Here is a 26,745-nt window from a genome sequence, read left to right on the forward strand (position 1 = left end):
TCTGATATCCAACATGTCAGCGTATGCCGTATATCAAGAACTGTTTCCACCACAAACGGTAGAGCAAGTAGAAACTAGTCATTTCACATCTGCAGACGCGACAAACCTGGTCGTAGCCAAAGCCTCTTTGCTGCAAATTTATGAGTTTGTTGAGTACATACCTGATCAAACTGTCAAAGCGGATATAGGCACACAGCAACGAGACGACAACAATGATGAGGATGATACTAGACATATGGTAGATCATGAACTAGTAAGCGAACGATTGACTGAAGGCGAAGATATGGTATATTGTGAAAAAAAGTGATTCAGCTTGCACATGTCACTCAATCAACCACCTTAGTCACTCGAATTCCCCAAGATAAAGCCAATCAAGCAACATAAAGACATTGCAGAATTGAGCTCTGGACGATTGGAACTAGTTGCACAGTACAAGCTAAACGGCACCATTGCTACAATGGGTGTAGTCAAGACGAGCTCGCCTCGAGGAAAGGAAGGGTGCGATAGTTTGTTGTTGGGCTTTAGTGATGCCAAGGTAATAAGAGGATAGAGAATTCTGCATTTGTGTGTGTGTGTGTGTGTGTGTGTATGTGTGTCTGTGTGGATACTGAAGAGTGAATGTATAGATGTCTTTGCTGGAATGGTCTCCAGAAACCAACTCGATTGTCACTGTATCCATTCACTATTACGAAAGGGACGAATTCAAGGTAACATCTAGTATTTGACATCTCTCCTTGATACTCACGATCATTATAGAAAGAGTTTTTGACCAATCCTTATCCTTCCAACATTCACATTGATCCGCAACAACGATGTGCAGTATTAAACTTTTACGACAATAAATTAGCAGTGTTGCCATTTCGACAAGCAGACAGGCTGGATGAACGACAAGGCGAGGCAGAAGATGATGAAGAGGCTCAGTAAGTTGTTTCTAGTTGGGACGAGGGGAATGAACACATCTAATCTCTATGCTACGCAGAAAATGGCCATATTTGCCTAGTTTCTTGATTGATTTAGAGACCATTGACGGACGCATCAAAAATGTCATTGACATGGTGTTCCTGTCAGATTATTATGAACCTACGCTCGCCATTTTATTCCAATCTGAGCAGACATGGACAGGGTAAAACAGAGCGCCAATATAAATAGAATGGATAGACAAACTAACACCATGCTCTATTCACGCAGCCGACTCGCCAGCGTCAAAGATACAGTATCTGTAGTCGTCATCTCACTCGATTTGACCGCTAAAATCTACCCCGTTATTTATTCCATCGACAAACTACCTTACGACTGCATCAAACTCGTTGCCATGCCTAAACCAGTAACAGGTGTGCTTGTCATTGCTGCCAATTCACTATTGCATGTATCGCAAGGATCGCCTGGTGTGGGTGTGGCAGTCAATGGATACGCCAAAAAAACGACTGAATTTCCTGGCATGATTTACCAGGATAAGCTGATCAACATGGGCTTGACATTCGATGGAGCAAAAGCATTAGCATTTGGTGGCGATCGTTGCTTAATTTTCATGCAAAATGGCGATTGGGCTGTCGTACAAATGAAGATGGATGGTAGCAAAGTGGTTGGCATGAATATTACCGAGATAGTGCACAAGATGAATTTAGGTGCAAAGGTCTATTCTGATTTACCACCCTTAGCAACTGTGCCTTCTTGCGTAACCAATGTCAATAACGAATATTTCTTCCTGGGCAGTCGGGTGGGCGATTCACTGTTGATCAAATGGAAGTACAGCAAAGAAATGTCGGGCAGCAAATCACAGTTGCAAAAGGACAATGATTTTGCTTTTCGTGTGTGCGATACACTACTCAACACGGGACCCATTGTGGATATGACGATTGGCGATGTGGAGAGTAACCATAAATCAGAAGAGGAAGAGGAGGAATCTCAATCACCTGTAGCTAGTACTCCCGACCTCGAGTTGGTGAGTTGTTCAGGGCATGGCAGAAACGGTGCTTTGTGTGTTTTTCAACGCCATATACATCCTCAAACCTCTTTTTCGTTCAAACAGTCAGACAGTCAAGCCATTTGGTCGATCAAGTGTCGCAAGGAAGTTACTTTTAACAACACGAGAAAGGCGTCGATTTCATCCTTGGATAACGACAAGAACAGTCGATGGGAAACAGTGGAGGCAGACAGCGCCTTTGACGAGGCATTCGACAAGCTACTCTTTATTAGTAAATCCAAAAGCACCATGGTACTATCAGCAGGTGACGAACTTCAGGAACTGGTCAAGACTGGATTTTACACGCGTGGACCTACCATTGCTGTCAATACACTATTCAACTCAACCCGCATCGTGCAAGTCTATGCTACCGGTGTCATGGTGCTGACCCCTGAGGGCAAACGTCTGAGAACCATCCCTATCCGTGGCTCTAAAATCATTGATGCCAGTATCCGTGATCCCTACATCATACTCACTTTAGACAACAACAAGATATTAGCACTAAAAGGGGATGCGGAAACTGCTGAAATATCGTCCATCCAATTGCCCGCTTACATCAACAAAACATCCATCGCCATGGCAAATATCTTTGCAGACACGTCTAGTTTATTTTCCAGTGTGTCTGAAAAAAAGGCAGCAATTGCAGCTAAAGCTGAACGAGCGGCCAAGACTGCTGCTGCTGCTGCTCGAGCTCAACAACAACAGCATCAAAAGAAGCGCAAAGCCGAAGATAAGCATGATACTGGCAGCACGTTGAAAAAGCCCAACACGGCTGCATCAGCAGAGTTTGATGAAGTAGATATGGATCTCTATGGTGACGAACTCGATGAGGATGTCAAGATGGACCCAGTAACTACACCCATCACCAATGTATTGGACAATGCTGATCTCGTTGACGATGATGATGAAATGCTATACGGATCAGAAGACACCAAAGATCTGCTCGCTACCAATAGTGCATTTGGCAGTAACAGCATTGAGGATCAGCTCACACTTCAGTCAGAAACCATTGATGAAGCCAATGTCAGTCTCAAGGGAGGCGCACTGAACGAGATTACCAGAGTCAGTTTCTGGGCACTGATTTACACAACAGATGGCACACTACAAATTTACAGCCTCCCTGATTTTAAAGAGTACTTTACATGTCCTCAGTTTGACATTGCACCTGATTTGATTACAGATCAGCCCAAGGACAACAGCAAAAAGAGCAACAGCAACAACAACAATCAGAACAGTTCCATCATTCAAGAAATCTTGATGACCAACATTGGCAGAGAGAGAAAGGATCCTCATCTTGTTGCACGCACAGAAACAAACGACATTATCATTTACAAAGCCTTTAGCTTCGTCCCTTCCAACAACAATGACACCAAATTAGATCGTCTTGCGCTTCGATTTTCTCGTGTGCACCATGAATACGTGTCCCGTAAATCTGCTTCCTCAGCCGCCGAAGAATCCAAAAAGTCCAAAAAGAAGGAAATTATTGATGAATTCGACATTCCCGACTTGGATCTAGACGAAGAAGAGGAAGAAGCTTCAAAGAAACCCGCCAAAAAGCTAGAAAAACAACGCAAAAAGAAACTGTTGATTCCATTCACAGATGTGGCAGGCTACACGGGTGTCTTTGTCGCTGGATCACAACCTGCTTGGCTCATGAATTCCTGCAAGAGTTTTGTGCGTGTGCACCCCATGAAGACCAAGAACGAGGTGATTGGCTTTACTCAATTCCACAATGTCAACTGTAAGCATGGTTTCATTACGGTGGATGCCAAGTCGACCATATGCTTATCAGGTCTTCGCACAGACGGCGTGATTTATGATCTCGACTGGGTGATGCAAAAGATTCCCTTGGGTCAAACTGTACATAAAATTCAATACCATCCTGTCATGCGTGTCTATGCTGTGCTTGTGTCTAGCGAACAGCCTGTCAATCTACAAAAGGAAGAGGACGCACCCGCGCCGGACAATGACCAAGATGCATCTGCCACACACGACGAGAGAGAGCCAGGCGAGTTTTTGCCTCAGTTGGATCGCTTCTCCATGATCATGGTATCGCCTGTCACCTGGGAAATTGTAGATAAAGTGGATTTCGAGGAGTTTGAGCAGTGCTTTTCTTTACAATGTGCTGCATTGGAGTCAAAACAAACAAGTACGGGCCGCAAGCATTTCATGGTCGTAGGTACCGGCGTGCTGCGTGGCGAGGATACTACCATGCGAGGATCTGTAAGTAGACTCATGTTTCCTTTGTGATTGCAACTAACACATGCTTGACTAGATTCGCATCTTTGATATTATTGAAGTTGTACCTGAACCCAACAACCCGCAAACCAATCACAAATTCAAGCATTTGCATACAGAAGACGTCAAGGGTGCTGTAACAGCCATGTGCAATGTCAGCGGCCACTTAGCGTCCTGTATTGGTTCCAAAGTCATTGTATGGAGCTTAGAGGATGATGAGAGTTTGGTGGGTGTTGCGTTCATCGATGTGCAGATTTATGTTACCAGTATGAGTGCCATTAAGAACTTTATCTTGCTGGGAGATGCTCAAAAGTCAATTTGGTTCTTGGGCTTCCAACTGGAACCTGCAAAACTCTCCTTGTTGGGCAAAGATTATCAGTCATTTGAAGTGGGTTGTGTGGATTTCATCATTGACGATAAGTCACTGTATCTTGTGGTTGGCGATACCAGTGAGAACCTGGATTTATACCAATATGCTCCTTTCAGTAAGTAGCGCGTATCCTGCTTGTAGCTTACGTACTAAAAAAAACACACTCTATACAGACTTGCAATCCTTTGGTGGTCAGAAACTGATGCGTCGTGGTGATTTCCATGTAGGGTCTCAGGTACAGACCATGGTGCGATTACCGCAAATTGAAAAGACAGATAAAGGACTGGAATACAGTCGAAGACATTTCTGTCTCTGCGGTACATTCAGCGGGTCTATCTCTGTATTATCTCCCATCTCTGAAAAGACATTCAAGCGTCTCAGCACCTTGTATGGCCAGCTAGTCAACAATGTGCAGCATGTGGCTGGATTGAATCCAAGAGCGTATCGATTGATCAAGGGTCCCAAGCAAAGAATGGCTTCCAATCGTACAAAGGCTGTGCTCGATGGCGATTTGATATTTGAATTTGCTGGTTTATCTATAGAACGTCAAAAGGAAACGACAAAGCAAATTGGTACCACTGTGTCTCGTATCAAGGAGGATTTAGTCGACATTGAATGTAGCATTGATCATTTTTAAGCACACAATAAAATTAAACTTCAGATTCCCTCTCACACACCAAAATGTTCGGCTTAATGCTTCGCTTCTCCAAAGGGGCCAAAATGCGCCTTGCTGGTGGGACCTATAGGGTAGCTTGTAATTTCAAAGGAAAAGAGTTCCCTCCTTTCCAATCCATATACAAATTAATCTATAATGGTAAGATGACATATATAAACATGGATTGCATTAGATGGATGAATCGATCAAACAGATGGATGCACGGATGGATGAACGGATGGACGACATGGATACATCCACTTGACGAGAGGAAATTTTGTTCAGCTTGCAACTTTATTCATCTTTACTACCAGCAAACAATATTTACACAACTCACAAATCAACACTGTTGCTCTGATTCAACCATCTGATTGTCCTCTATTCAGTCCAACATCAACCGACATGTTACTAAATTGACACCATTGAATGTTTTAGGAATCTTCAAAGACCCCCGTTAAGCTCGCTAGAGTTACAAAGGTTCTCGGCCGCACTGGTTCTCGTGGTGGTGTCACCCAAGTCCGTGTTGAATTCATGGATGATACTAACCGTTCCATCATCCGTAACGTCAAGGGTCCCGTTCGTGAAAACGATATCCTCTGTCTCTTGGAATCCGAACGTGAAGCTCGTCGTCTCCGTTAAGTTGCTTTCAAGCGCAACGTTTTCCGTAGCTGTTATTTTTCTTGCAAGATTTCAAAAAGTATTGTAATAAAAACAACAGAAAAAGACAATCAAACCTATTCGGCATTGTTCTCGTGCGCATCATCCATTACAGGTTTAGTTTGTCAAGAGGGAAGAAGGGGAAAATGGCTGTTTTGAAGATCAAAGTGAGGATCAGCATGTTTGGATCTGGAAGGATTGCGTCAATGTTATATAGGCGGTAGAGGAGCAAATGAACATGTATAATAGAACATACAAGCGTATTTCTGAAGGGTAACACTATCAGATGGCAAGTTCGATCATAGATACACTGTATAGCTAAAGGGCATCGTTTCCAGCTGCTTACCTTTACGAATCGTTTAATCGACTGTGATCCAAATGATAATATGTGAATTAGCACAGCTACATATTTTCAATGCTCATCATTAATTGAAGACTCAATAAGGAAGATGCATGCAACTGGAAGACCCCCCCCCCCCCTCCTTCGTTAATCATCGGCCAACACATCCCAAGGACAATCTTACTATCTTAAAGAGCTCAATGGCAGACCTCGTTCCTGACACAAAAGATGCCCAGCCAGCACACTGACTAATTCTACCACCTGAAAAGATATAGCTAGGCTGGATGGACAGCAGATTTTCCATAAACCATATTTGCTGTAGAGTTCATACGAAGGCCAAAATAACAATGTGGCTCACCTGTATTTTAAGCACATATTACGGAACTGACACATCAAAGCCTATCAGCTGCTGTACTGTACAAACGTTAGAGTAGAGCCGCATAGTACGCCCTTTATCAGTATGTTAGAACTAGCCGATTTATCTCGCTACACTCGATGTCGGCATCGCTCTGTGGGCTCTCGCCAAAGACACTTTAAATCAGATATAATAAAATTTTGGTATATCAAGTAGATTTTAAACAATTAATTGCTAGTTAGTAAAAAAAAAAGGGGGTTTATCAGAGCCAGGAGGAGGAGAGGAGGCATCTCCCTGAGCACCCTTTTTGCTTACACTGATATCAAACGAAGCTTATTATTGAGACGATGTGAAAGAAAATTCAAGTTTTATGCAGCGTTTGTACATCACAATCACCATTTTCTGATAATAAAATTGTCATATCATTCGCTGCTGCTGATGCTCTTAATACATAACGACATGTAGCTCGTCAAAAGTAATTACAGGACTTGTGTAAAATATACAGCCACTTTTTTGAGATATTGCCATTGCAAAATACTTATCGATGAGGCAAGGCTCCTCAAAAAAAATTATTCGTACTATTCAATTGTCCTTTCAATTCCATGATCCCTATTTAATCAGCATCGCAATCATCATTGTCATCAACAGAGAGGCATTTAGGTCAGCCAGCAGCAATGCCGCCGCCAAAATTGATTCAAACTCCTCTTATTTTTTTTTTCTTTTGTTCAAGATTGGACAGATTTCGTGTTTTTTTTCGACTTCTATAATCTATTTTGTGATATTCGACTATATAAATTGTGATGATCGCCCTATGCTTCCTAATACATTCTTAAAGTACTTTTCAAGGCGCTTCCAATGGTGCTAATTGTAATAAGTGTTTTGACAGAAATCATTGAACAATTTGATAAAGTTTGAAATGAGGTTTTTAGCGAAAATAGCCATATTTTGCATAAGAAAACCTCATAAAAGTAGTTTCAGAGGTTGCTTTGGATCAAGAGAAACATTTTGGTTTGATATATACCATAGTAAAAATCTTCATTATCAAGGTGAAAAACGCGATCGTTTGATTTTCGATGAAAACCATGAGGGATACCTCATGCTTTTTGGTCGATTTTTGTCCATGTTTTTTTGGTCCCCAAAAAGTTGAGCAAAGGTTTCAGGATGTTACTACTACTCAAGTACAATTGTTTGGTGTCATTCCGGTGGCTCAGAAAGGTCTACATGTCAAGATATGAAGGCTTGAAAGCTGTAAAATTTGTTTATGTAGTGCTTTATAGAGTTTATTTACACGGCATAAATCATATCCTTGGTAGCTGCAATTTACTGGTAAGGCAGTTTGGTAGCTTGAACAGTTTATAATTCGAATAGGAGGCGTATTGATTTTGGTAAAACTGATTCATGCAATTTTTGATGCGCTACGTTGCTGGTAAGTTATTAACAATGGAAATGAAAACCCAAATTTGCTGCTTGAATATTATGGTTTTCCGCCTTCGCCTTGCTATGTTAAACCCCTCTTATAGATCAATGTAACCAAATGTTGAATTAGATGCGTTATGTTTTTGGGTGGATGGGCGTAGCACCTCCTCCAAACCCTCTCCCCAATGCCGGCTTCATTCACCTTGTACAGTACACAATTCTTTAGATTTTGAAAGGATATGATTTGTTTGTTGTCTACTTTTTTTGAATGTTTTACAGTATATATAGTGAAGACTAGTATAGTGAAGATAGGGCCATATAATGGAGTTTGCCTTTCCAACACAATTACTCAAGCACAAGATGTAGGATTACTCGTCAAAAAAAAAATAACCTTTTCAATCAATTCGGATGCAATTAGTCAGCATTTCCTCGAATCATACAATTTATCCTTCAATTCTGCCCCAACATCAAAGAGTTGCAAGCACTCACAGCTGGTCAACGCAGAGCCATGTGTCCATGATTTCTTATCAGCAATACAAAGGGTGTTGAAAGACTGGCAACTCACTAAGCATCGAACAAGATGGCACTGGTTATATATGAGGCAATTGTGTCGAGACGTTGAGATACCATGAAGCAAGTAGTTAATATGATGATACAAAGCTATCAATACATTTATTAAATAAAACAACGTTGTGTAAATTCGGCATTAAATTGTATAGTAAGAGGGTAAAACGAATGTGGAATATAATTGATATAAGAAAGGAGCGATACCCTTTAAGCCTTGGTGCGGTAAGCGCTACCCTTGGTCTTACCAAGACATTCAGCAACAGAGACAAACTTGTAGTTCTTCTTACTCTTAATGTAAGAGATGACCCAAGGAACCAACTGTTCGGCAGTCTTTTGGTAGACATCGTGATGAAGAGCAATGTGGCCATGAGGGTTAGTCTTGGAATCCTTCTCAATGACATCCTTGTAGTTTTTTTGTTCGTGAGAGAGACTGGAAATATCGCTGTATCTCCAATCGTTGCTGTCAATATCCCAAAGAACAGCAGTGTAGCCGAGCTCACCAAGAGTCTTGAGGGTGGTGGTATCGTAAGAACCAGCGGGAGGACGCATGTAGGTGGGGTTCTTGCCAATGATAGAACGGAAGATCTTTTCGAGCTTTTGCATTTCAGACTTGACCTTGGTAGCACTTTGGCCACCGAGTTCAAGATGGCTGTAAGTGTGAGAGGCAAGTTGATGACCAGAGTCGTAAACATGCTTGATAACTTGCTTATAAGTCTTGGTACCAGCAGGGGTCTTTACAGATTGAGTGTTAACATCACTATGGATACAAGTTAGATCAATGCATATTACATAAACATTCATTCAGCATTGACTTACACCCAGTTTTGACCATTCATGAAGAAAGTGGCAGTAACACCCTCCTTCTTGAGGGTTTCAGCCAAGGCCCAAGTATATTCGTATGGTCCATCATCGAAAGTCAATGCAATGGTACCGGGAACAGTACAGGTCTCAATAAGCTTGGCAGAAGCAGCTCTCTTCTCAAGAGGAGCAGGGGCAGCAGAAACAGCAGTGGCAACAGCAGCCAAGGTAATAAGGAATGAGGTACGCATTTTCTTATGTAAATGAAGGTAAAAAAAGGATTGTAGTTGAGGAAAAAGATAGAGATTTGTGTCCAAGATGCAACATTGGAGCTCTTTTTATATGTTTTCTGTGATTCAGATTATCGCAGTTACTCGTGCGATTTTTAAACAATGTTGCTCTTTTGTACACCAGCAGGATAATGGTTGTAAAGACATTGTTCCGTTTTTAGACTTCTTCTCTCGCCTCACATACGTGACCTCCTTGATTTTTCAATGAAAATCATCGTTTTGTTATCATACAGCATGGCACAAACATCACTCTATAACGAATGCATCTTTATTCTGTCATGAGCATCTCAATCCAATGCCACGATAAACTACATTGTATCATTAAGTCTATTTATAATTGAATAACCGCAGTTTAATGGGTGAAATGGACTTTTCGTTTGTAGCATGAAACACCCTTCCAAAAACTTTAGTTTGATAAGTGTGTGCAAATGCTACAATGTTCTATTGGAAAATATCTATTTTTTTTTTACAATTCTAGATACTCTAGCAATCATCACTCAAGCACGAAAGCATTGCCAGTAACACAAGGAGGTGTAAGTGCTATTTTTTTTTTTTTTTTTTTTTTTTTTTTTGCAACAGCTTTACCAAGAGTAAAAAAAAAAAAAAAAGTACATTTAAAGTAATAATAAACGTTTTGTCGATTAGGGCTTATACCGTTTGCCTGGGTTATGGAATGATAAAATTGCTTTTTCTGGCAATTACAGAGTTTGATGTGTGTCACCGATGAAGGTTGCACGATTTTTAATTGCAAGTGTAGATTTTCTGGTCCAATTCTGTAGTACATGATGTTAAACTCTCTCCTCTCTTTCTTTTTGACGCTGTTCTTGTCGTTACTATCCTCAGTTAACCTAATTTGCAAGTAGTAAACCAAAGATAGAAACACCTTATCGTCAATGAAGCCAATATTTGGTGATAATTCCGCCTAAATGACATGATATCTGGTCTCAATGCCAAAACTGAATAAATGTATTCACACTTGAAGAAATTAGAAATCAAGGAAGAATTATTCTGGGATCTTTTTTTGAACAACAGAGTTTTCATTTCCCTTCTCCTGAAATGCAAATGCTTTGTAGCACGTTTTGCATATTACTATTTCCTCGTATTTCCGCTGGCCATCTATTTTTACATAATAAGCATCTCGTAATCAAAGACATTTGAATCCTTAAAAAATAAAGATGGTTTTAATTTTAGAAACTCTGTGTATTTGATGCATCCTCTGTATGACAAAGATGGATTGAGATGGACGATTATGCTTGCATGTTTACAAGACAGAAACGTGTTTGACAGACTTGTTTGATGCATTCGGCGTAAGCTGTCTCTGACACCTTACCATTTATCCTTGTAAAAAGCCGCCGCCATGCGATATTCGTAATAGAATCTCGGGTGCTTCTTTATTCCATATGGAGTCGCTTAGCATGCATTCAGGGCCAAAATATCCGTATATTGGTAAGCTGGTAGACGACACTAAGTAATGTGTGCGATTCTTTCTTGGTCTATTTTTATGCAAATAAGATCGAGTAAAAATATCCTTTCATTTTGTTAGAAGACCTCGGAAGGAACAACACAGAAAATCACTTCTTTTCAGAGCAATGCATCCTTCCTTACCGTTGCATAGTAATAGCTAAAGAATGCGACATAATCTGTCTTCCACTATCATGCGAAGCCCCCCCCCCCACAGATGATTTGCAACTGCAAACCTGGCTTTCCTAAAGTATGAATCAATAAAAGCAGCTTATATTTGGGCAGGATGCAAACTTGCATTGCCTCTTACTATTCGAAAATCCGCAAAACACAGCCGAATCCGAGAATATTTCAGCCGTGATTTCTCGTGTTGGAGCCGTTTTAGACCGTCTGAATAGCACCAAACAATTGCCCTGAGCTAGCAGCAACTGTCTGACACGTTTGCTCAACTTTTTGAAGACCCAAAAAACATGGACAAAATCGACCAAAAAGCATGAGGTACCCCTCATGGTTTTCATCGAAAATCAAACGATCGCGTTTTTCCCCTTGATAATGAAGACTTTTACTATGGTATATATCAAATCAAAATGTTTCTATCGATCTAACGTAACCACTGAAATCATCTTTGTGAGATTTTGCTATGTAAAATTTCGGCTTTTTGACCAGAAACCTCTTTTCATATTTTCATAAATTGCTCAATAAGTTTATTCAAAACATCTATCTTACTTGGTACCATTGGAAGCGCCTTGAAAAGTGCTCCAAAAACAGCTTAAGGAGCTGGGGTGATGATGATGATGATTTATATAGCCAAATCTAGCAAAATAAATCAAATAAGTCTTTATTTTATCAAAAATAAACGAATGGAACAGAATGAAAGCCGGAGATTAAACTGATTTTGGCGGTGGCTACTGGCAGAAACGACCTGTTAAAACTATTGATGCTCTTGAAAGCAAATATAGAGCACGTTATTTATGCCATCAATGTATTCGAGAAGCTAAACTAGTTATTTGTAAAAAAAAAAAATTGATAAATCGATCAACTGTTATTTTTTTATTTAATTTTATTACTAATCCTAATGTGCATAGGTGACAGCCATTACTCAAGAGCTGTCTTGTTCTGTGATACTGGCACTATTTAAGCACGGTACTAACTAAACACGTTCAGCCGGTGAATCTGCAGGGATCGTCTGGGCAACATATTCTTCTTTACTAGCTGACTGGAAAACATGATACTTTCTGATGTGAGCCCAAAATGCTCCACGGCTTACATAATAGTGATTGCATTTTGCACAATATAGCTTGGGGTGATGAATATCAATCTTGGCGTCTGGATTTACATTGATCTTTGGGATCTTGGGAAATACCATACGATGGACACTCCTGCAGTGGCATCTGTAGCGCGTCCTGTTAGGAAATTGACTTTTGCATACAGAGCAATAGTTATTTGGATCCAAAGGATCCGGAAGATGGTTGGGATCCTGCAGAAAAGTTCGCTTTACTACCATATGATGAATTTTTCGAATATGCAAATGATAACCTAATTTTGACGTATACGTATAATCGCATACAAGGCAGTGGTTGTTTGGATCATCCACGTCAGGCACAGGTCCTTCCTTTGGGGGCGGTTTTTTGCTTAGAGAATGAACAGCCAGCATGTGCTCTTCAAAGGCCCTTTGGTTTGCAAGCGTCATATCACAATTGCAGCAGTAACGATCGGGGTTGTTGATGTCTGGTTTTAGCTTGATTCTCTCCAAGTAGGCTGCTTCGTTTTCTACGCCGTGTTGGATGAACACATGAATCTGGAAACTGGTTTTACTACAGAGCATCTTGTCGCAAAGGCTGCAGTAAGTGTCATCGGCGGCTTTTGAGTCTGGATCAGGCGCTTGATATTTCATTTGATGTTGGTAATGGCAATGTGCTCTGTACTTTCGTGGCGATTTTTGAGTTACATTGCACACTCTGCAATAGAGGTTGGGATCATGGAAATCAGGTAACTGGGCTTTTAAAGGCATCTTTTGAGGGCGCTCCATGTTGTGTGTCTTCCTACAGTGTATCCAGTAGTTATACTTTGACCTGTATCTGCGTCCACAGGGCTTGCAGTAAAATTTTGGGTTGTCCCAGTCTGGAAGGATGCCATTCTGTCTTACTGCTTGTTGTGTCTTCAATATCATATGATGGCAATCCCGTAGATGTTGCCTGTACCCAACTTTCTTCGCAAACTTGTGAGCGCATGATCTGCAATAGTGTTTAGGATGATTGATGTTTGGCTCTCGGTTGACGTATTTGATTGGCCTTCTGTTCTTGGCGAGAGCTGGGTGTACCTTTTTGCGATGCTTCAATATCACTTTCAAGCTGGGCATCTCTACATTGCACACATTACAAAAGTAGTAATAGTCTCTGTTTAGGAATGGGTCTACCACTGGAGCTGGAAACAGTTGCGTTCACTTAGTGAATGATGCATTGGCATGAGATCTACTTACCAGCTCGAAGTGAAGAATCGGGTTTCTCTGTAGCTTCTTGCTTGATGTGGATGCCAAGAGAACGGCTACTATCATGTTCGTCTTTGAGTCGTCTTGGCTGCCCTGACGCGCTCAACAGATTTCTACTTCTCAGTTGCATCCTAAGTATCAGAGAAAGAAACACGAAAAGCAAATCAAAAACGCCGATACCATTACTATTGCGTTTAAGCCACCCTCCTCTACCTTCGCTAGGGCGCTTCAGACTGTGTCATGCGTTGCAGGAAAAGGAAATTTACGCACCCAAGATGGCAATTCTTTGGCAATCATTGATATTAAATCTGACGTGGATGTGTCTTGTCTTTGAAAACAACATGCGATGCTTCTATCGATTGGGGATGTTCACCTTTGCTTTCAATTAGCTCGTCCCGTTCCTGGATCAGTCTTTAATGTAATTTCAACCCCTATGCTTTATGTTCAAGATTGATTTGAGTGTCATATTTCTAGCCTGCCTTCAGGGCTCATATTGCTATTGATAGTTACAGTTTGCCCTCAGTCACCATGCAACAGTGCGTTTCACTTGAGCTCCTCTTCTGTGGAATATACTGTACGTCCCAAAAATGATGGCATGACATATGATATGATCTCATTCATATCTACCATCTCAAGCTACATGCTGTAGCTCTCTCAACCAGCATAGTGTGAGTATGCCCCAACAGCTGCTCAAAAACCATAACCCATTATCCAATTTGCCATGCGCCACTTTTATCCTTCATCAAGAATGATGGTGTAACCCATCCTTTGTAATGCAACTTTCGCCCCATGTTGTATGCCATACACATGTGCAATAAATAACGTTGTATAGCTGACAGAACGTTTAATGCACATGCAAATACATCCCAACGACCAATGAGGCGCAAATGTCCATTGATTTGTATTCATTACTGTGAGTATACTTCTTTGGGCAAATGTTGGGTACAGCTACATAGAGTCACATTCAATAAACCTGTATAGAAAAAAAAAAAAAAAAAAAAAAAGTTTGTCTGCATTTTTTCCGTCTCTTCTTTCCCTTCAACTTTTTTGATCATGGAACAAGCACAGGATCCAGAGAACGCTGTTATCCACAAGCAATTCGAGGAAGCCTGTTCAGATTTTCAGGTACAGTGCGCTTGATAGACAGATTAGTAGGCCAAGATGGCTGACATGATCCATCCCAGGTACCTGCAACAAGAGCAGCAGCTGAACAGGTCTTGACTCAGTTTCGTCAAGTGCCCAAGGTGCTTCCAGCATGTCAATACATTCTAGGTAAGTCATCACCTATATGCTCGAGTATCAGTCGGCTCATTCTACTTGCAGAGCATGCTTCAAATGCCATGGTTCAGTTTCAAATCTCCTTGGCCATTGGCGATGTTGCTGTCAGGGATTATACGCTTTACGACAAGGCTGATCTCTTGAGACTCAAGAATTTCATGATTGAGTTTTGTCTGCAAAGAGAAGAGTGAGTACCTCAAGGGTTCGATAAAGGCACTGTGCTGATGTATTGATAGTCTAGTCAAGTATGTGCGTGATCAGCTCGTTTTGGCAGTTGCTTTGATCACTAAACGCAGCTTGTTTGACGTCGGCAATGAAGACCGTGAAGCCATTCTTCTCGGTATCAAGCAACTGCTAGCCATGGATGCTGATAATGCAGTACGTACCTCTATACCTAGTCCACACACTGGATACTAACCCTATGCAATAGCAAGTGCTTGGATTGGCTTTGGCCAACGCACTCGTGGATCAATTCTCCAACACCAAATCAACCACCATTGGATTAACATGGGAACATCACCACAATTGCAAGCTCTTTTTTGAAGCCAACCTTCTGCTGCCCCTGTTTGAACAAGTGCTCACCAAACTACACGCCTTCGTATCGCATGTACAGCAGCTACCAGACAACATACCTGCCATCTTGGTAGAAATGTTGGTGTTATTGGAAAAGATGCTGCAATGGGAATTCGAGTCCACCAATGCTACACCGACACTACCCGGCACATTTGCAAAGGAATCTGATTTGGACGATTTTGACAGAGACGATGGACCCTCTGCAGTGAAAAAAACCTACGTTGTGTTTCCCAAAGAGTGGCAGCCAGTGATTGGCAGCAACGAGGTGTTGTGGTTGTTCTTTATGGCCTACAACTTGGTACAGGATGATGATGCGTTGGGCCATCGCTGCAGACAATGTTTGATTCAACTGGCTGGATTTCAGCAAGACTTTTTTGGCGACAATCAGGAAACCATCCAAGGTTATGCTACCACCATGATTCATGGCATCCGAAAGATGATGACAGATGTTACTGCGTTTGGCACAAGCCCTGATGCTTTGAGTGAGCAAGGTCCTCAGATGTTGGGTACCATCCAAATGATTCGTCGCTTGTTGGAGAATGTGTCGCTGGTCATCTTATGTCGCATTCCTGACTTTTTTGCCTTTTTGAATGAAGTAGGTTTGATCACTGTGAGCTGTCTGGGTGGCACGGTGACAGATGTGGACGAAGGCTGGATTAGTGAAGCATGTGATGAGTGCTTGCAGACCTGGGTTAAGATGGGTATGTATAGTGAATGACATGATATTCAGGCGAAAGAGCACTAACCAAGGTGAGCAGCCGATATTGTTCAGCCCAGTGATCCTCGTGGAGCAGATCCCAAGGCGGGATTGACACCTGATCAGGCACAACATTTGACACAATACATGACAACGGTGGCTTACCAAGTTGTGGAAACATACATCAACACTCGTCTTGAACGTGCAAAACTAGTATTGGAAGACGAGGAAGAAGAGGACGAAATTGATGCAGGATTCAAGGATTGGGACACATTTGCGGATCAACTCAGCTGTATTGGCACACTCGGCAGACTCAACCCTCAGCCCACGTTGCAGCGTCTTTTTCAATTACTCACTGAGCGATTTGAGAGCTTCAAAGGCTTCTTCACTGCACCCAATATCAACGAACAAGAGCTCATCTTCTTGCATGAACAGCTTCATTGGATTATTTTGATTGCAGCACATGTTTTGGCAGACACTGGCAAGGGAGAACAGCCCATGATTCCTGAATTTTTGATGCAATTGAGTGGATCACAGTCTTTTGAGCAAGATCAAGTAGTCAACTTGTCGCAATTGTTCTTGGAAGTGTTTCGATTCAGCTCTAGTTTCAGTTCTTCATCTGTGGAAGCATCCAACTGCAGTCCTCGTGTGGCAGAAACATTGGTGTGGTACATGGAGAGATGGAGCAAGTCGTATTTGTTGGTGGATGAGAACGAGTATGGGTACATTAGCCCTAACATTGCAAAAGCCTTTGGCAGACCAGGTCCGTCGGATGGACAGGGCTTGAGAATCATTGATTTCTTTATAGAGCAAATGAAGATCAACTTTATCCTCTGGAATGCTGATCCCGATGTGCTTGCTCAGCTTGTGACATGGCTCGATACATGCGGTACCTCCAACAATCTCAAGAGAGGCTTGTTGCAGTCAGGTACGTGCTTTAATAGGCTTTGTAAACAGTGATATTGATACCAGCAATACAGCACAATTCCCTGATTTGGTGCAATTTGTTACTCAAAATTTGGAGCAACTCCCAGAAGCTATCCACAACTCACTGATCCAGACCATCGCTACCATCTCAAGTTATGCCATTGACGAAACCACCAAAAACAGCTATTTCGGCCTGATGTTCAAGATGATTGAAGAGAGACTTGGGTCACTGTTGCATCGACCTGATTTCCAACAAGTATATCAACGTGCTGAAATCATCAACCATGTGATTGGGGCTTTAGAGATGTTTGACGGTCTAGCACTAGCATGCCAGTATAGCAACACACAAACCATCTTTCAATTCTGTGCTCGGTTCTTTGAGAGCTTTGTGCAATTGATGTCAGTGTACAAGACGGTGCCTGAAGTGCAGTTGGCCATTTTGCAGCTGTTTGCTGATCTGTGCAATCGACTCGACTTTGGACTATTAAGCGACAATGACAAGCAAATGCTGTTCCATACCATCATTGAGATTGTCAAGATCTATGGTATCTCCAACCAAAACAAGAAGCGAATGCACACACAGGAAGAGGAAGAAGACAAGCCTTATGCTGATATTTCGACTGTGTTGATCATGCTCTCCAATATCATGTCTTCGGGCATCGAGGATTTCAGTAGAAAGGATGTGGCTGACAAATCTGATATTGCCAATGTCGTGTTGTTTGGTATCAATATTGTGATTCCCATGATTGACATGGAAATGCTCAAGGTAATATACGTGTCTACATCATGCGACACTGATACTCATCACAGCCGTGTATAGATTCCAAGCCTGTGTCAACAATACATCCAGCTGATATCTCACCTGATAGAAGTCTTCCCTGACAAACTAGCGGGATTACCTACACCACTGTTCCTCAATCTAATGGCCAGCTTAGAATACGGCATTCGCCATGATATTGCTGACGTCAATATACTCACACTCCATGCCATCACGCCTTTAACAATGTGGTCCTTCCAGCAGCATGCCAGCGGCATACCAACAGATTTCCTCAAAGAGTCGCTACAGAAATTCCTGCAAGAACTGCTCAATTGCCTACTATTCCAACACTTGGATTCCAACGTCATTGACGCTGCATCAGACGCTCTTTTGGCACTGATTTGCTCGCAACGACAAGTGTACATGGCACTGGCAAATCAAATTATCTCACAGCAACCCGCCGATATTCAGTCCAGATTGATGCACGCCTTCCAGAAATTAGATCAGGCTACACCCCAACAACCTCATAGAAATGTGCCTGAATTTAAGGAAGCTCTGTTGGCCTTCCTGATGGATGTGCGTGCTGTTTTGAGAGTGAAATAAATGGCCGTTCCTGATTTGTCATTTGATTTCTGTACACAGTCCGGCTATAAATAGGGCGATGATGGCCCCTCATTTTTTTTTTTTTCTCATTTGGATCTTTTTCTCTTTTTATTTATTACACTATTTGAAAATGGCCAAAAACAACTATGCCTCCATTATAGACAATAACGACACATCTGCCTCCTCCATCTCCTCTATTCCTGCATTGTCTGTCTTTTCAGACATTGGCGCTTCGTTAGATGAGCAAAGGCCACTCCTCACCAATTCAACTGTCGATTCCTCCGTTTGCTCCAATGTGGAAGTCTGCTTTGAGGAGCCCAGTGCTACGATAGCAAGCGCTGCCATCAATTTGTCCAACACGATTCTTGGTACAGGCATGCTGGCCATGGTAAATGATGCATTGGGATTCAGCCTGTTGATAGAGATATTAATCTAGTGTCATAGCCTGCTGCTCTGGCTTGCGTTGGCCTCATTCCAGGCATGCTACTCATCCTGTATGCTGGCGCTACGTCAGGCCTTGGTCTTTACTTTCTAGCAAGGTGTGCAGGAAAAGTAGGGGGCAGACATGCGTCGTTTTCTTCCCTATCGAAATTAACGTGGCCTAAATTAGGGATATTTTTTGACATGGCCATTGCAATCAAATGCTTTGGAGTGGCCATTAGTTATTTAATTATTCTAGGTGATTTAATGCCTCAGGTATTTAGAGGAGGGAGAGACGAGGAGAGACAGAGAGATTAAACAGGCTTTTGTACAGGTTATTCGCTCATTTTTCCATCATGCAGAGGAGAGTGAATTGCTCATGGATAGACGCTTTTGGATTACATTATTTATCCTTACGGCTGTGGGGCCACTCAGTTATCTTCGAAAACTGGACTCGCTCAAGTACACCAGTCTGATTGCGCTGTTCGCTGTGGCTTACTTGGTCATCATCGTGCTGTATCACTACATTTCTCCCAACTTTCCGCCTCCACCCCCTGAAGCGATCGAGTACTTTCATTTCTCGACAAAGATCTTTAGTCAATTACCTGTGTTTATATTTGCGTTTACTTGCCATCAGAATGTGAGTGTGCTTTGGGAATCTTTGTTTGTTTATGTGTACTGAATTCTATTATTAGATCTTTTCTGTGCATAACGAGCTGCAAGACAATAGTGAGAGATCCATCATCAAGGTCATCTTTTCTTCCATTGGCTCTGCTGCCTTTATCTATGAAGTGGTTGCTGTGCTCGGCTATCTTAGCTTTGGAAAAGATGTGCTGGGCAACATCATCTTGATGTGTAAGTTTGTAGAGAGCCAATGTGCGTTGTAGCGACCTGAGCACTTACCGTTTGGAACAGATCCCCAATCTTACTTCGTCGCCTACGGAAGATTGGCCATTGTGATTCTCGTCATTTTCAGCTATCCACTTCAAGCACATCCCTGCAGAGCTTCCATTGACAAGATTATCGAATCTTTCCACCACCAGAAGCAATTGCCTCAGCAACAAGATGTCGTTATTGTGAATCACACCAAGCGACATCTCATTGTCACCACATGCATCGTTGTTGCGACTTACTTGGTTGCAATCACTATATCTCAGCTGGATCTCGTATTGTCATTTGTGGGATCCACTGGATCAACGACCATCTCATTCATTCTTCCCGGCTTCTTCTACCTCAAGCTATTCAAGGAAGATGGCTGGCATTGGAAGCGCTGTGTTGCTTTATTCTTGGTTGTTTATGGATTCATGGTCATGTCTATTTGTTTGACATTCAACATCAAGCGGCTATTATAAATAAACAGCATGCCAATTTGAATCTAGATACCGTATCACTGTTGGTGTTGTTAGTCTTTTTGTACAATGAAATTTAGTTGCATACATTGAGTTGATTGCTTTAGGGCACGGTTGGTTTGGCTTGATTGAAAAAGAGCCATTATATTTCAAGAGATAAAAGACCACTATAAGTTCTACTAGTCTAACTGAACGACACTACAATACAATTTGTAACAATGTACATGGTCAGGGTAGTACGTATAACGTATCCCTGTAAAGCATACAATTAACCTCCACGCCCTCCCTCTTGTTCTACTCTTCTTTTTCAGAATTGCTTAAACTATCATTCTTTCTGGAAGTATTTATATAGATTGAAGAAAATCCAGGTTTAAATATTAGATGCTTATTTCTCACAATGAAAAGACACCTTTATGGTGCATAATGAAAGAAAAAATTTTAAACATATATATAGCCATGGATTTTTCTAATCTTCCTCAAACTATATCCTCCTCTCTTCACATCCTACACAAATGAACCATCAACGAATCAATGATGTTGAAGATCTCTCGGCCTTCTACTCTTGTCCTCCAACATCTTCATCTCAAGTGTCTTTGCAAAGCTATGATTCCGAATACTCTGTTCGCTTGAGCCCTATCAGTCCGACAAATGATTCTGCTGGCCAAAGATTGCCTTCCATCGCTCAAGTCTTGTCGTCATCACTCAGTGATGCTTTCCTATCACCCACATCGTCCACTTGCTCTTTGAATCAGTCTTTATCCACACCCGCGTGTCCGTCTTTGAGCTCTTCGCATTCATCCTCTACTATATCTTCTATTTCATCCAATCTCTCTGATCATATACCTCAACAGGCAACAAGAAAAACATTGCGAAGAACAACTACCTGTATCTTTCCTACCAATCGTCGTGGAAGGCCAAGAAAGAATCCCGCTGCTACTGCTGCTACAGCAGCTACTAGCGCCTCCACCACCATCACCAGCAAAAAGGGATGCAAAGGCAAAAAAAAGAGTGAAAATGAAATCAAAATCATCAAGAGTGAGTATGAAAAGGCCACAGTACCAACGGCAACAGCAGCATTCAATCCAACTTTGAGGTCAGGCGTTGATTTTGCGTCCAACAAACCAAGATGGCAAGATTTTGAAAGACAAACCTTGATTGAAAGCATTGTACAAGAAAAGGAGCTGGATAACATGTCAAGTATTCCCTGGGATAAGGTGTCTAGAGTGGTTGGACGTGCCAAGAAAGCTTGCCAGGATCAGTGGCGTAGAGAAATCTTGCCTCATTTGCTCAAGGGATTTGTTCGCCAGAACCAAGGTTGCTTTCAAGATAGTGAGATGGTAGATCAGCAGTAGTGTCTATAATTACCTTGGATCAATATATTAGAGTCTTTTTTTTTTTTTTTTTTTTTTTTTTTTTTTTTTTTTTTTTCATTCGGGTTACCATGATCTACAATGCATTATTTCGGGAACACGGTTCGCCCTATTTTTATTGGATGTACCACACAAAAACCCTTTGTCTTTGATTCTAACTGTATTGTTGGAAAGATAATAAGGCTCATAATTAGATCTCTTGCCATTGTTGCTCAAGGCTTTTTTCAGCGTGCTATCCCCGTGATTCACTGTTTGTAATGTTGTGAAGCTGCGTTTAAAGGAAAGAGTTCAATGGGATCACGCCAAAAGACGCAATGCAATGGAGAGAGCAACAGGAACATTTTATTTTATCTACAAGAATTGACGTCTATGCAAGAAACTAATTAAATCATACTTTGTAGCCACACCAAGACACCATTTTCTGTTTGCATCAGTGATTACAGCAAACGAGTTCTTCTCAAAGAACTTGGCGAGATCAGCCAAACTAGTATCAGGCGTGATGATTTCATATTTGTTGGCAACCACGCCCTTTTTGAACGAATACATGGCGTCACCAACGGTATCCGCCAACTGAACCGAGCCACTTTCCAAACGATCTTGCAAGGCACTCAAAGATACGTATCCTACCAATTTGCGATTTTTGATCACGGGTAGTTGGGAATACTCACGTTCCAGCATAAGATCCATAGCGTGGGATACAGTCGCAGTGGGAGCAATAGTGACCGCAGCAGGCAATTGAAGATCCTCCACACTAGCAGCACGATATCTATTTTGAGAGATATACTGCAACTCGCTTGTGATCAGGTCATCGGCCAAGTCATTTTCGAACAGCCAGTCATCTGATAACAGGGTGGATGTGTAGTTCTTGCAAGAGTCGTTCAGGATGACAACTGACTGTGGAGTGTGTGTGCTGTGGTTAGTGATGGCGTGTGCATGATGAGCAGCTGCAGCAACCAAGGCACCTGATGAAGGTCCACAAAGAATGCCTTCATCACGAATCAATCGACGTGCCATGGAGTATGCCTCCTTGTCAGAGATCTTGATCCATTCGTCCACCAGGTTCTTATCGAGGCTGTCTGGAATGACGTTGCTGCCCAAGTCTTCAATCTTCCAATCCTGTGTACAGAGTAGATGATGAGCATACACATGTCGGACACACTAGATCCATCACTTACAACACCACGCACAGGCTTTGCCGATCCATTGTCTCCCAGCGCAGAATCAGTGGGTTCAACGCCAATGACCTAACCACTCATCGTTACAATCCACTACGTTATCATTGACAACAAGCACAAACCTTCACACCGGGCATCTTGTTTTTGAGATACTGTGCAATGCCTGTCAACATGGCACCTGATTCAACGCCCACAAACACATAATCCACAGACAGTTTTGTTTGTTGAAGGATTTCCTCTGCCAAACCATGATAGGCTGTCAAATCACGTAATTTCGTCTAATGTATACTCTTGTTTCAGACCTCATCTCATCTCATCTCATCTAAAGAGCTTGCCTACCTCGTCCATGACAATAGCGTTGGGCAGCTGTTCAGCAAGTCGAGCAGCAACCGAATGCGCGCTTTCTGGTGCTTCGGGTCTGACTTCATTGGGTGATCTCAGGATTTCCACGCCTAATGCTTTTAACAAAGAAATGCGATCGTTGGATGTACGTTCTGGCAAGATGGCAATGATACGGTATTGACGCTTAGCGGCCAGAGTAGCAAGTGAGATGCCAAGATTACCAGATGTAGGGATAATCAAGGTCTTTTTACCAGTGGCAGCATCTCTGGATTCGAATGGGTTCTTTTTTTCGTGCTCTGTGTAGACATGCTTAGCATCGATTGTAGCAAGCTAACGGCAATGATACCTACCATCCAGCAAATACCTTGCAAGCCTATCCTTTGCGCTTCCAGTAGGATTCATGTACTCTAGCTTTGCAAGGATATTGACTGATTGAATGACATGATGGACAGGTCATGCTGGTCAGTCTCTCAGTCAAATGTCCAACCGATATGACATTACCTTTGTTCTGTGGGGTCAGTTTGACCATGGGCGTGGATCCAATGCTTTCTTGGATACTATCAGTGATGGGAGGCAACATGCTTAACCTGTAAGATACGTGTCTTGATAAAGAGGGAAAAGAGAAGAAAATGCATTTGTTTATATGATTTTGGGCATGAAATAGTAGACCAATAGAAATCACCAGGGCCAACGCACCAATTGACCTGATGATTTGAGTAGGGCTGATCACATGTACATACACACTCACTCTCACTCTACCTCTCTGCTAATAAATATCATGATTATGCGGGTTTCTTTTTCTTTTTTTCCTTTTTCCTTTTCTCTTGTTCATTATTTTATATTACTGCGGTTTATATATACAACAACATTATGCGTTCCAAGTTCAAAGACGAGCATCCATTCGGTAAGTCTGTCTGGTGCGCTGCGCCATAGAGGAAGGAGTGTGCAGTAGCTCATCTATCTTCCATCCTAGAAAAGCGTAAGGCCGAAGCAGAGCGAATTCGACAGAAATATCCCGATCGTATTCCTGTGATTTGTGAAAAGGTGGAAAAGAGCGATATCCCTACAATTGATAAGAAGAAGTATCTGGTGCCTGCAGACTTGACAGTGGGTCAATTTGTCTATGTGATCAGAAAGAGAATCAAGTTGAGTCCAGAGAAGGCTATCTTTATCTTTGTGAATGAAATCTTGCCACCTACTGCGGGTATGTCTAGAGACTTTTCATGCAGCCCAACATTGACACGACTAACACTATTTTATCCACAGCTTTAATGAGTGCTATCTATGAAGAACACAAGGATGAAGACGGTTTCTTATATATCACGTAAGTTGTAGTAGTAGTAGTAGTAGTAGTAGTAGTAGTAGTAGTAGTAGTAGCATGGCTCAACCACGTAATGGATTTACTCACATGATACATTTTCAACCATAGTTATTCTGGTGAAAATACATTTGGCTTTTAAACGTTTTTTTTTTTTCAACTTTTCATGTATTAAATGTATATTCCTACTATCCATCACAAGTTGCTTTTCTCTCTCTCTCTCTCTCCTTTTATTTCTTCTTTCCGATCTATAATAAACTCCACCTCCTTATTTCTCTCTTTATCTCTTATACTCGAAATGAAATGAGATCATGCCGAATGGTGGAGAGAAACTTAAGGAGCACTGCTTAAATTAACATGTGCACTGGATGATTAATTGAATTGATGTTGATGACATTTTGCTGCGGGTTGATGTTTATTAGATAGAATATATATATATATATATATATAACAATTGGCTTAAATGTTCAACTTGGTGTGACGCCAGTTACGTCTCTTTGCGTTCCAACTAGTAGTAGTCAATGTTAGCTCTACATGTTGTATCTACTACAGAGAGACTTACCGAATCTTGGTGTCAGTCTTAAGACGGAACCAGTGAGGCAAAGGACGGTTTTGCTTCTTAGCCTTTCCAAGCTTAACCTTGGTAATGAATGACTTTTGAGAAGGCTACATTTCAAGATGGCGTTAGTCGCTGTCTCATCCAATCCATCCATCCATCTATCAAATCATCCATCCATTCACAGTATTTCGCATCCATGAGATAAAACAAACAATGACGGTGATGGTGATGGTGATGGCAAACGGATCAATGTAGCATACCATTTCTGTATTCTGATCAAGTGAAAGAAGAAGACATTTGTGGGCCAAATCCTGCTTTTTGTGTAAACGCACACCCCCACACCAGCATGTCCCCTTTGGAGCACTTCTTGGGCAGACGCTCCCATATCTAAAACCGGACAATTTTATTTGTGGCCCCGTCTTTACTACATGCCACAGTAGAACCCTAAAGCCATGCTAGATTCGTTCATCTGTCGTAATAACAGCATTACTGTATTCACACCTATATAAACGGCATAGATGCTTAGTGTAAATAAGAGCTGGATTCATATAAATTAACAATCAAAAGCCTAAATCTCTTGTAGATCCAGCTGTTTTTGAGTACTAGTTCACCAAGTTGATGTGATTTCGGCTGCTGGTTTGGTGAGTTCATTATGAATTAGTTGATGCATTCCATTACTGCTATTTTCATGGATAGGTATTTTGATGAAATGAGTCAAAGCCGTTAATTTTCTGTCATTACTACAATGCTCTGTACATTGGATCTTGGATTTATGATTTGCATTTTGCTAAATACATGCCATTGCAATCTTTCCAAGGCGCAAAAATCATAAACAGTTGTGCAGTAGATAAATTATCCCAACATCTTTGTTTTTATTCGACAAAGGTATTGCTGAGGTAAGCATAGTATGCAGCTTCCAACAAATTCAAGATGTAGTCTTCTTGTATAAAGACATCCTTATATACATCGTAAGAAGTCAAAGTTGGTTCTGTTTGACAGCAAGTGCTACAGGTAATAGTAAGGATTCGCATCCACGAATGTCAAATATTCCATAGGAGAGCAGTGCTGTAAAATATTTGAAAGATCATTTTCGGACAAGCGGATGTCCAGAATTGGCTTTTCCAAAAAGCATTATATCCATTATAAGATTGCCATTCAAGCTGCTTTAATGTAGCAACTGTAGTAGTTCTCCGGTATTGCCATGGCCGACAAGTCCAATGTTACAATAAGCATTGGAAGCATTGACTCTCTTCCAATCTTGATGTCCTTAAAGGTAGACTATGGATTGAGCTACGTTTACCTGTAGAAGTTGATTGTAATAAAATGATTCATTTGCTGCATGATACATGTAGCAAAAAGTATATAGAAAGTAGTAGGATAGAAGGCTAACAATCCCCTTGATTTTGGTTTTTGATATGCATACAAACCATGAGAGCGCGGCCTATGGATCTTTTGGAATCGATTTGAGGCAGCGGTAGTTGGCTTATGGCTGCCAAACGTTTATAACTGCGTTGCCTTTTGGTTCTTCAATGGCGGCTTTTCTTATCATACTGCAGTAAGATTCGGTAAGCGTTGTTGGGTTGTTCACCCATTGATAGGGAACGTCCGCTGGGTTTAGACTGCATGATGCAGGTTAGTTTTACCTCACTGATGGTATTGGTATCGTAACAGTAATTGGAGTTACTACGAGAGGAGCCCTTCATTCAAAAGAGTAGCACCTGCGGCTGTTTGAAAGGCCAATACCAGGAAGCTACCGTCTACTGATTAATGGGTGAACAA

General features: G+C 41.6%; 9 protein-coding genes across 9 annotated transcripts; 6 read left to right on the forward strand and 3 right to left on the reverse strand.

The window, feature by feature from the left end:
- Nucleotides 1-13: 13 nt before the first annotated feature.
- On the forward strand, nt 14-5,208 carry ATC70_009857 (uncharacterized protein; the record flags this gene model as incomplete). Its single annotated transcript, XM_064829084.1, has 8 exons — nt 14-286; nt 344-535; nt 627-707; nt 757-920; nt 980-1,123; nt 1,189-4,186; nt 4,239-4,686; nt 4,745-5,208. 8 exons carry the CDS (start codon nt 14-16, stop codon nt 5,206-5,208), a joined length of 4,764 nt encoding a protein of 1,587 aa, XP_064686286.1.
- Nucleotides 5,209-5,382: 174 nt separating this feature from the next.
- Nucleotides 5,383-5,865, forward strand: ATC70_009858 (uncharacterized protein; the record flags this gene model as incomplete). The annotated part of the gene is made up of 2 exons (XM_064829085.1): nt 5,383-5,385; nt 5,662-5,865. The coding sequence occupies 2 exons, from the start codon at nt 5,383-5,385 to the stop codon at nt 5,863-5,865; spliced, it is 207 nt and encodes a 68-aa protein (XP_064686287.1).
- A 2,903-nt stretch (nt 5,866-8,768) lies between these two features.
- On the reverse strand, nt 8,769-9,610 carry ATC70_009859 (uncharacterized protein; the record flags this gene model as incomplete). The annotated part of the gene is made up of 2 exons (XM_064829086.1): nt 8,769-9,318; nt 9,378-9,610. The coding sequence occupies 2 exons, from the start codon at nt 9,608-9,610 to the stop codon at nt 8,769-8,771; spliced, it is 783 nt and encodes a 260-aa protein (XP_064686288.1).
- Nucleotides 9,611-12,260: 2,650 nt separating this feature from the next.
- Nucleotides 12,261-13,728, reverse strand: HEM1_2 (mitochondrial 5-aminolevulinate synthase; the record flags this gene model as incomplete). Its single annotated transcript, XM_064829087.1, has 2 exons — nt 12,261-13,534; nt 13,590-13,728. 2 exons carry the CDS (start codon nt 13,726-13,728, stop codon nt 12,261-12,263), a joined length of 1,413 nt encoding a protein of 470 aa, XP_064686289.1.
- A 923-nt stretch (nt 13,729-14,651) lies between these two features.
- ATC70_009861 (uncharacterized protein) lies at nt 14,652-18,433 on the forward strand (the record flags this gene model as incomplete). The annotated part of the gene is made up of 8 exons (XM_064829088.1): nt 14,652-14,723; nt 14,783-14,870; nt 14,922-15,063; nt 15,113-15,254; nt 15,307-16,150; nt 16,208-17,074; nt 17,127-17,839; nt 17,894-18,433. 8 exons carry the CDS (start codon nt 14,652-14,654, stop codon nt 18,431-18,433), a joined length of 3,408 nt encoding a protein of 1,135 aa, XP_064686290.1.
- A 130-nt stretch (nt 18,434-18,563) lies between these two features.
- On the forward strand, nt 18,564-20,205 carry ATC70_009862 (uncharacterized protein; the record flags this gene model as incomplete). The annotated part of the gene is made up of 5 exons (XM_064829089.1): nt 18,564-18,821; nt 18,878-19,129; nt 19,188-19,493; nt 19,549-19,708; nt 19,769-20,205. The coding sequence occupies 5 exons, from the start codon at nt 18,564-18,566 to the stop codon at nt 20,203-20,205; spliced, it is 1,413 nt and encodes a 470-aa protein (XP_064686291.1).
- Nucleotides 20,206-20,714: 509 nt separating this feature from the next.
- Nucleotides 20,715-21,554, forward strand: ATC70_009863 (Cytochrome b5 heme-binding domain-containing protein; the record flags this gene model as incomplete). The annotated part of the gene is made up of 1 exon (XM_064829090.1): nt 20,715-21,554. One exon carries the CDS (start codon nt 20,715-20,717, stop codon nt 21,552-21,554), a length of 840 nt encoding a protein of 279 aa, XP_064686292.1.
- Nucleotides 21,555-21,923: 369 nt separating this feature from the next.
- Nucleotides 21,924-23,669, reverse strand: OPI1_1 (transcriptional regulator opi1; the record flags this gene model as incomplete). The annotated part of the gene is made up of 6 exons (XM_064829091.1): nt 21,924-22,688; nt 22,748-22,816; nt 22,870-23,025; nt 23,087-23,385; nt 23,440-23,517; nt 23,591-23,669. 6 exons carry the CDS (start codon nt 23,667-23,669, stop codon nt 21,924-21,926), a joined length of 1,446 nt encoding a protein of 481 aa, XP_064686293.1.
- A 290-nt stretch (nt 23,670-23,959) lies between these two features.
- On the forward strand, nt 23,960-24,417 carry ATC70_009865 (uncharacterized protein; the record flags this gene model as incomplete). The annotated part of the gene is made up of 3 exons (XM_064829092.1): nt 23,960-23,993; nt 24,063-24,293; nt 24,356-24,417. 3 exons carry the CDS (start codon nt 23,960-23,962, stop codon nt 24,415-24,417), a joined length of 327 nt encoding a protein of 108 aa, XP_064686294.1.
- Nucleotides 24,418-26,745: the final 2,328 nt, after the last annotated feature.

This window comes from Mucor velutinosus (genome assembly GCF_035048745.1).
Source record: "Mucor velutinosus strain NIH1002 chromosome Unknown tig00001563, whole genome shotgun sequence".
In the NCBI taxonomy this organism is placed as follows: domain Eukaryota; kingdom Fungi; phylum Mucoromycota; class Mucoromycetes; order Mucorales; family Mucoraceae; genus Mucor; species Mucor velutinosus.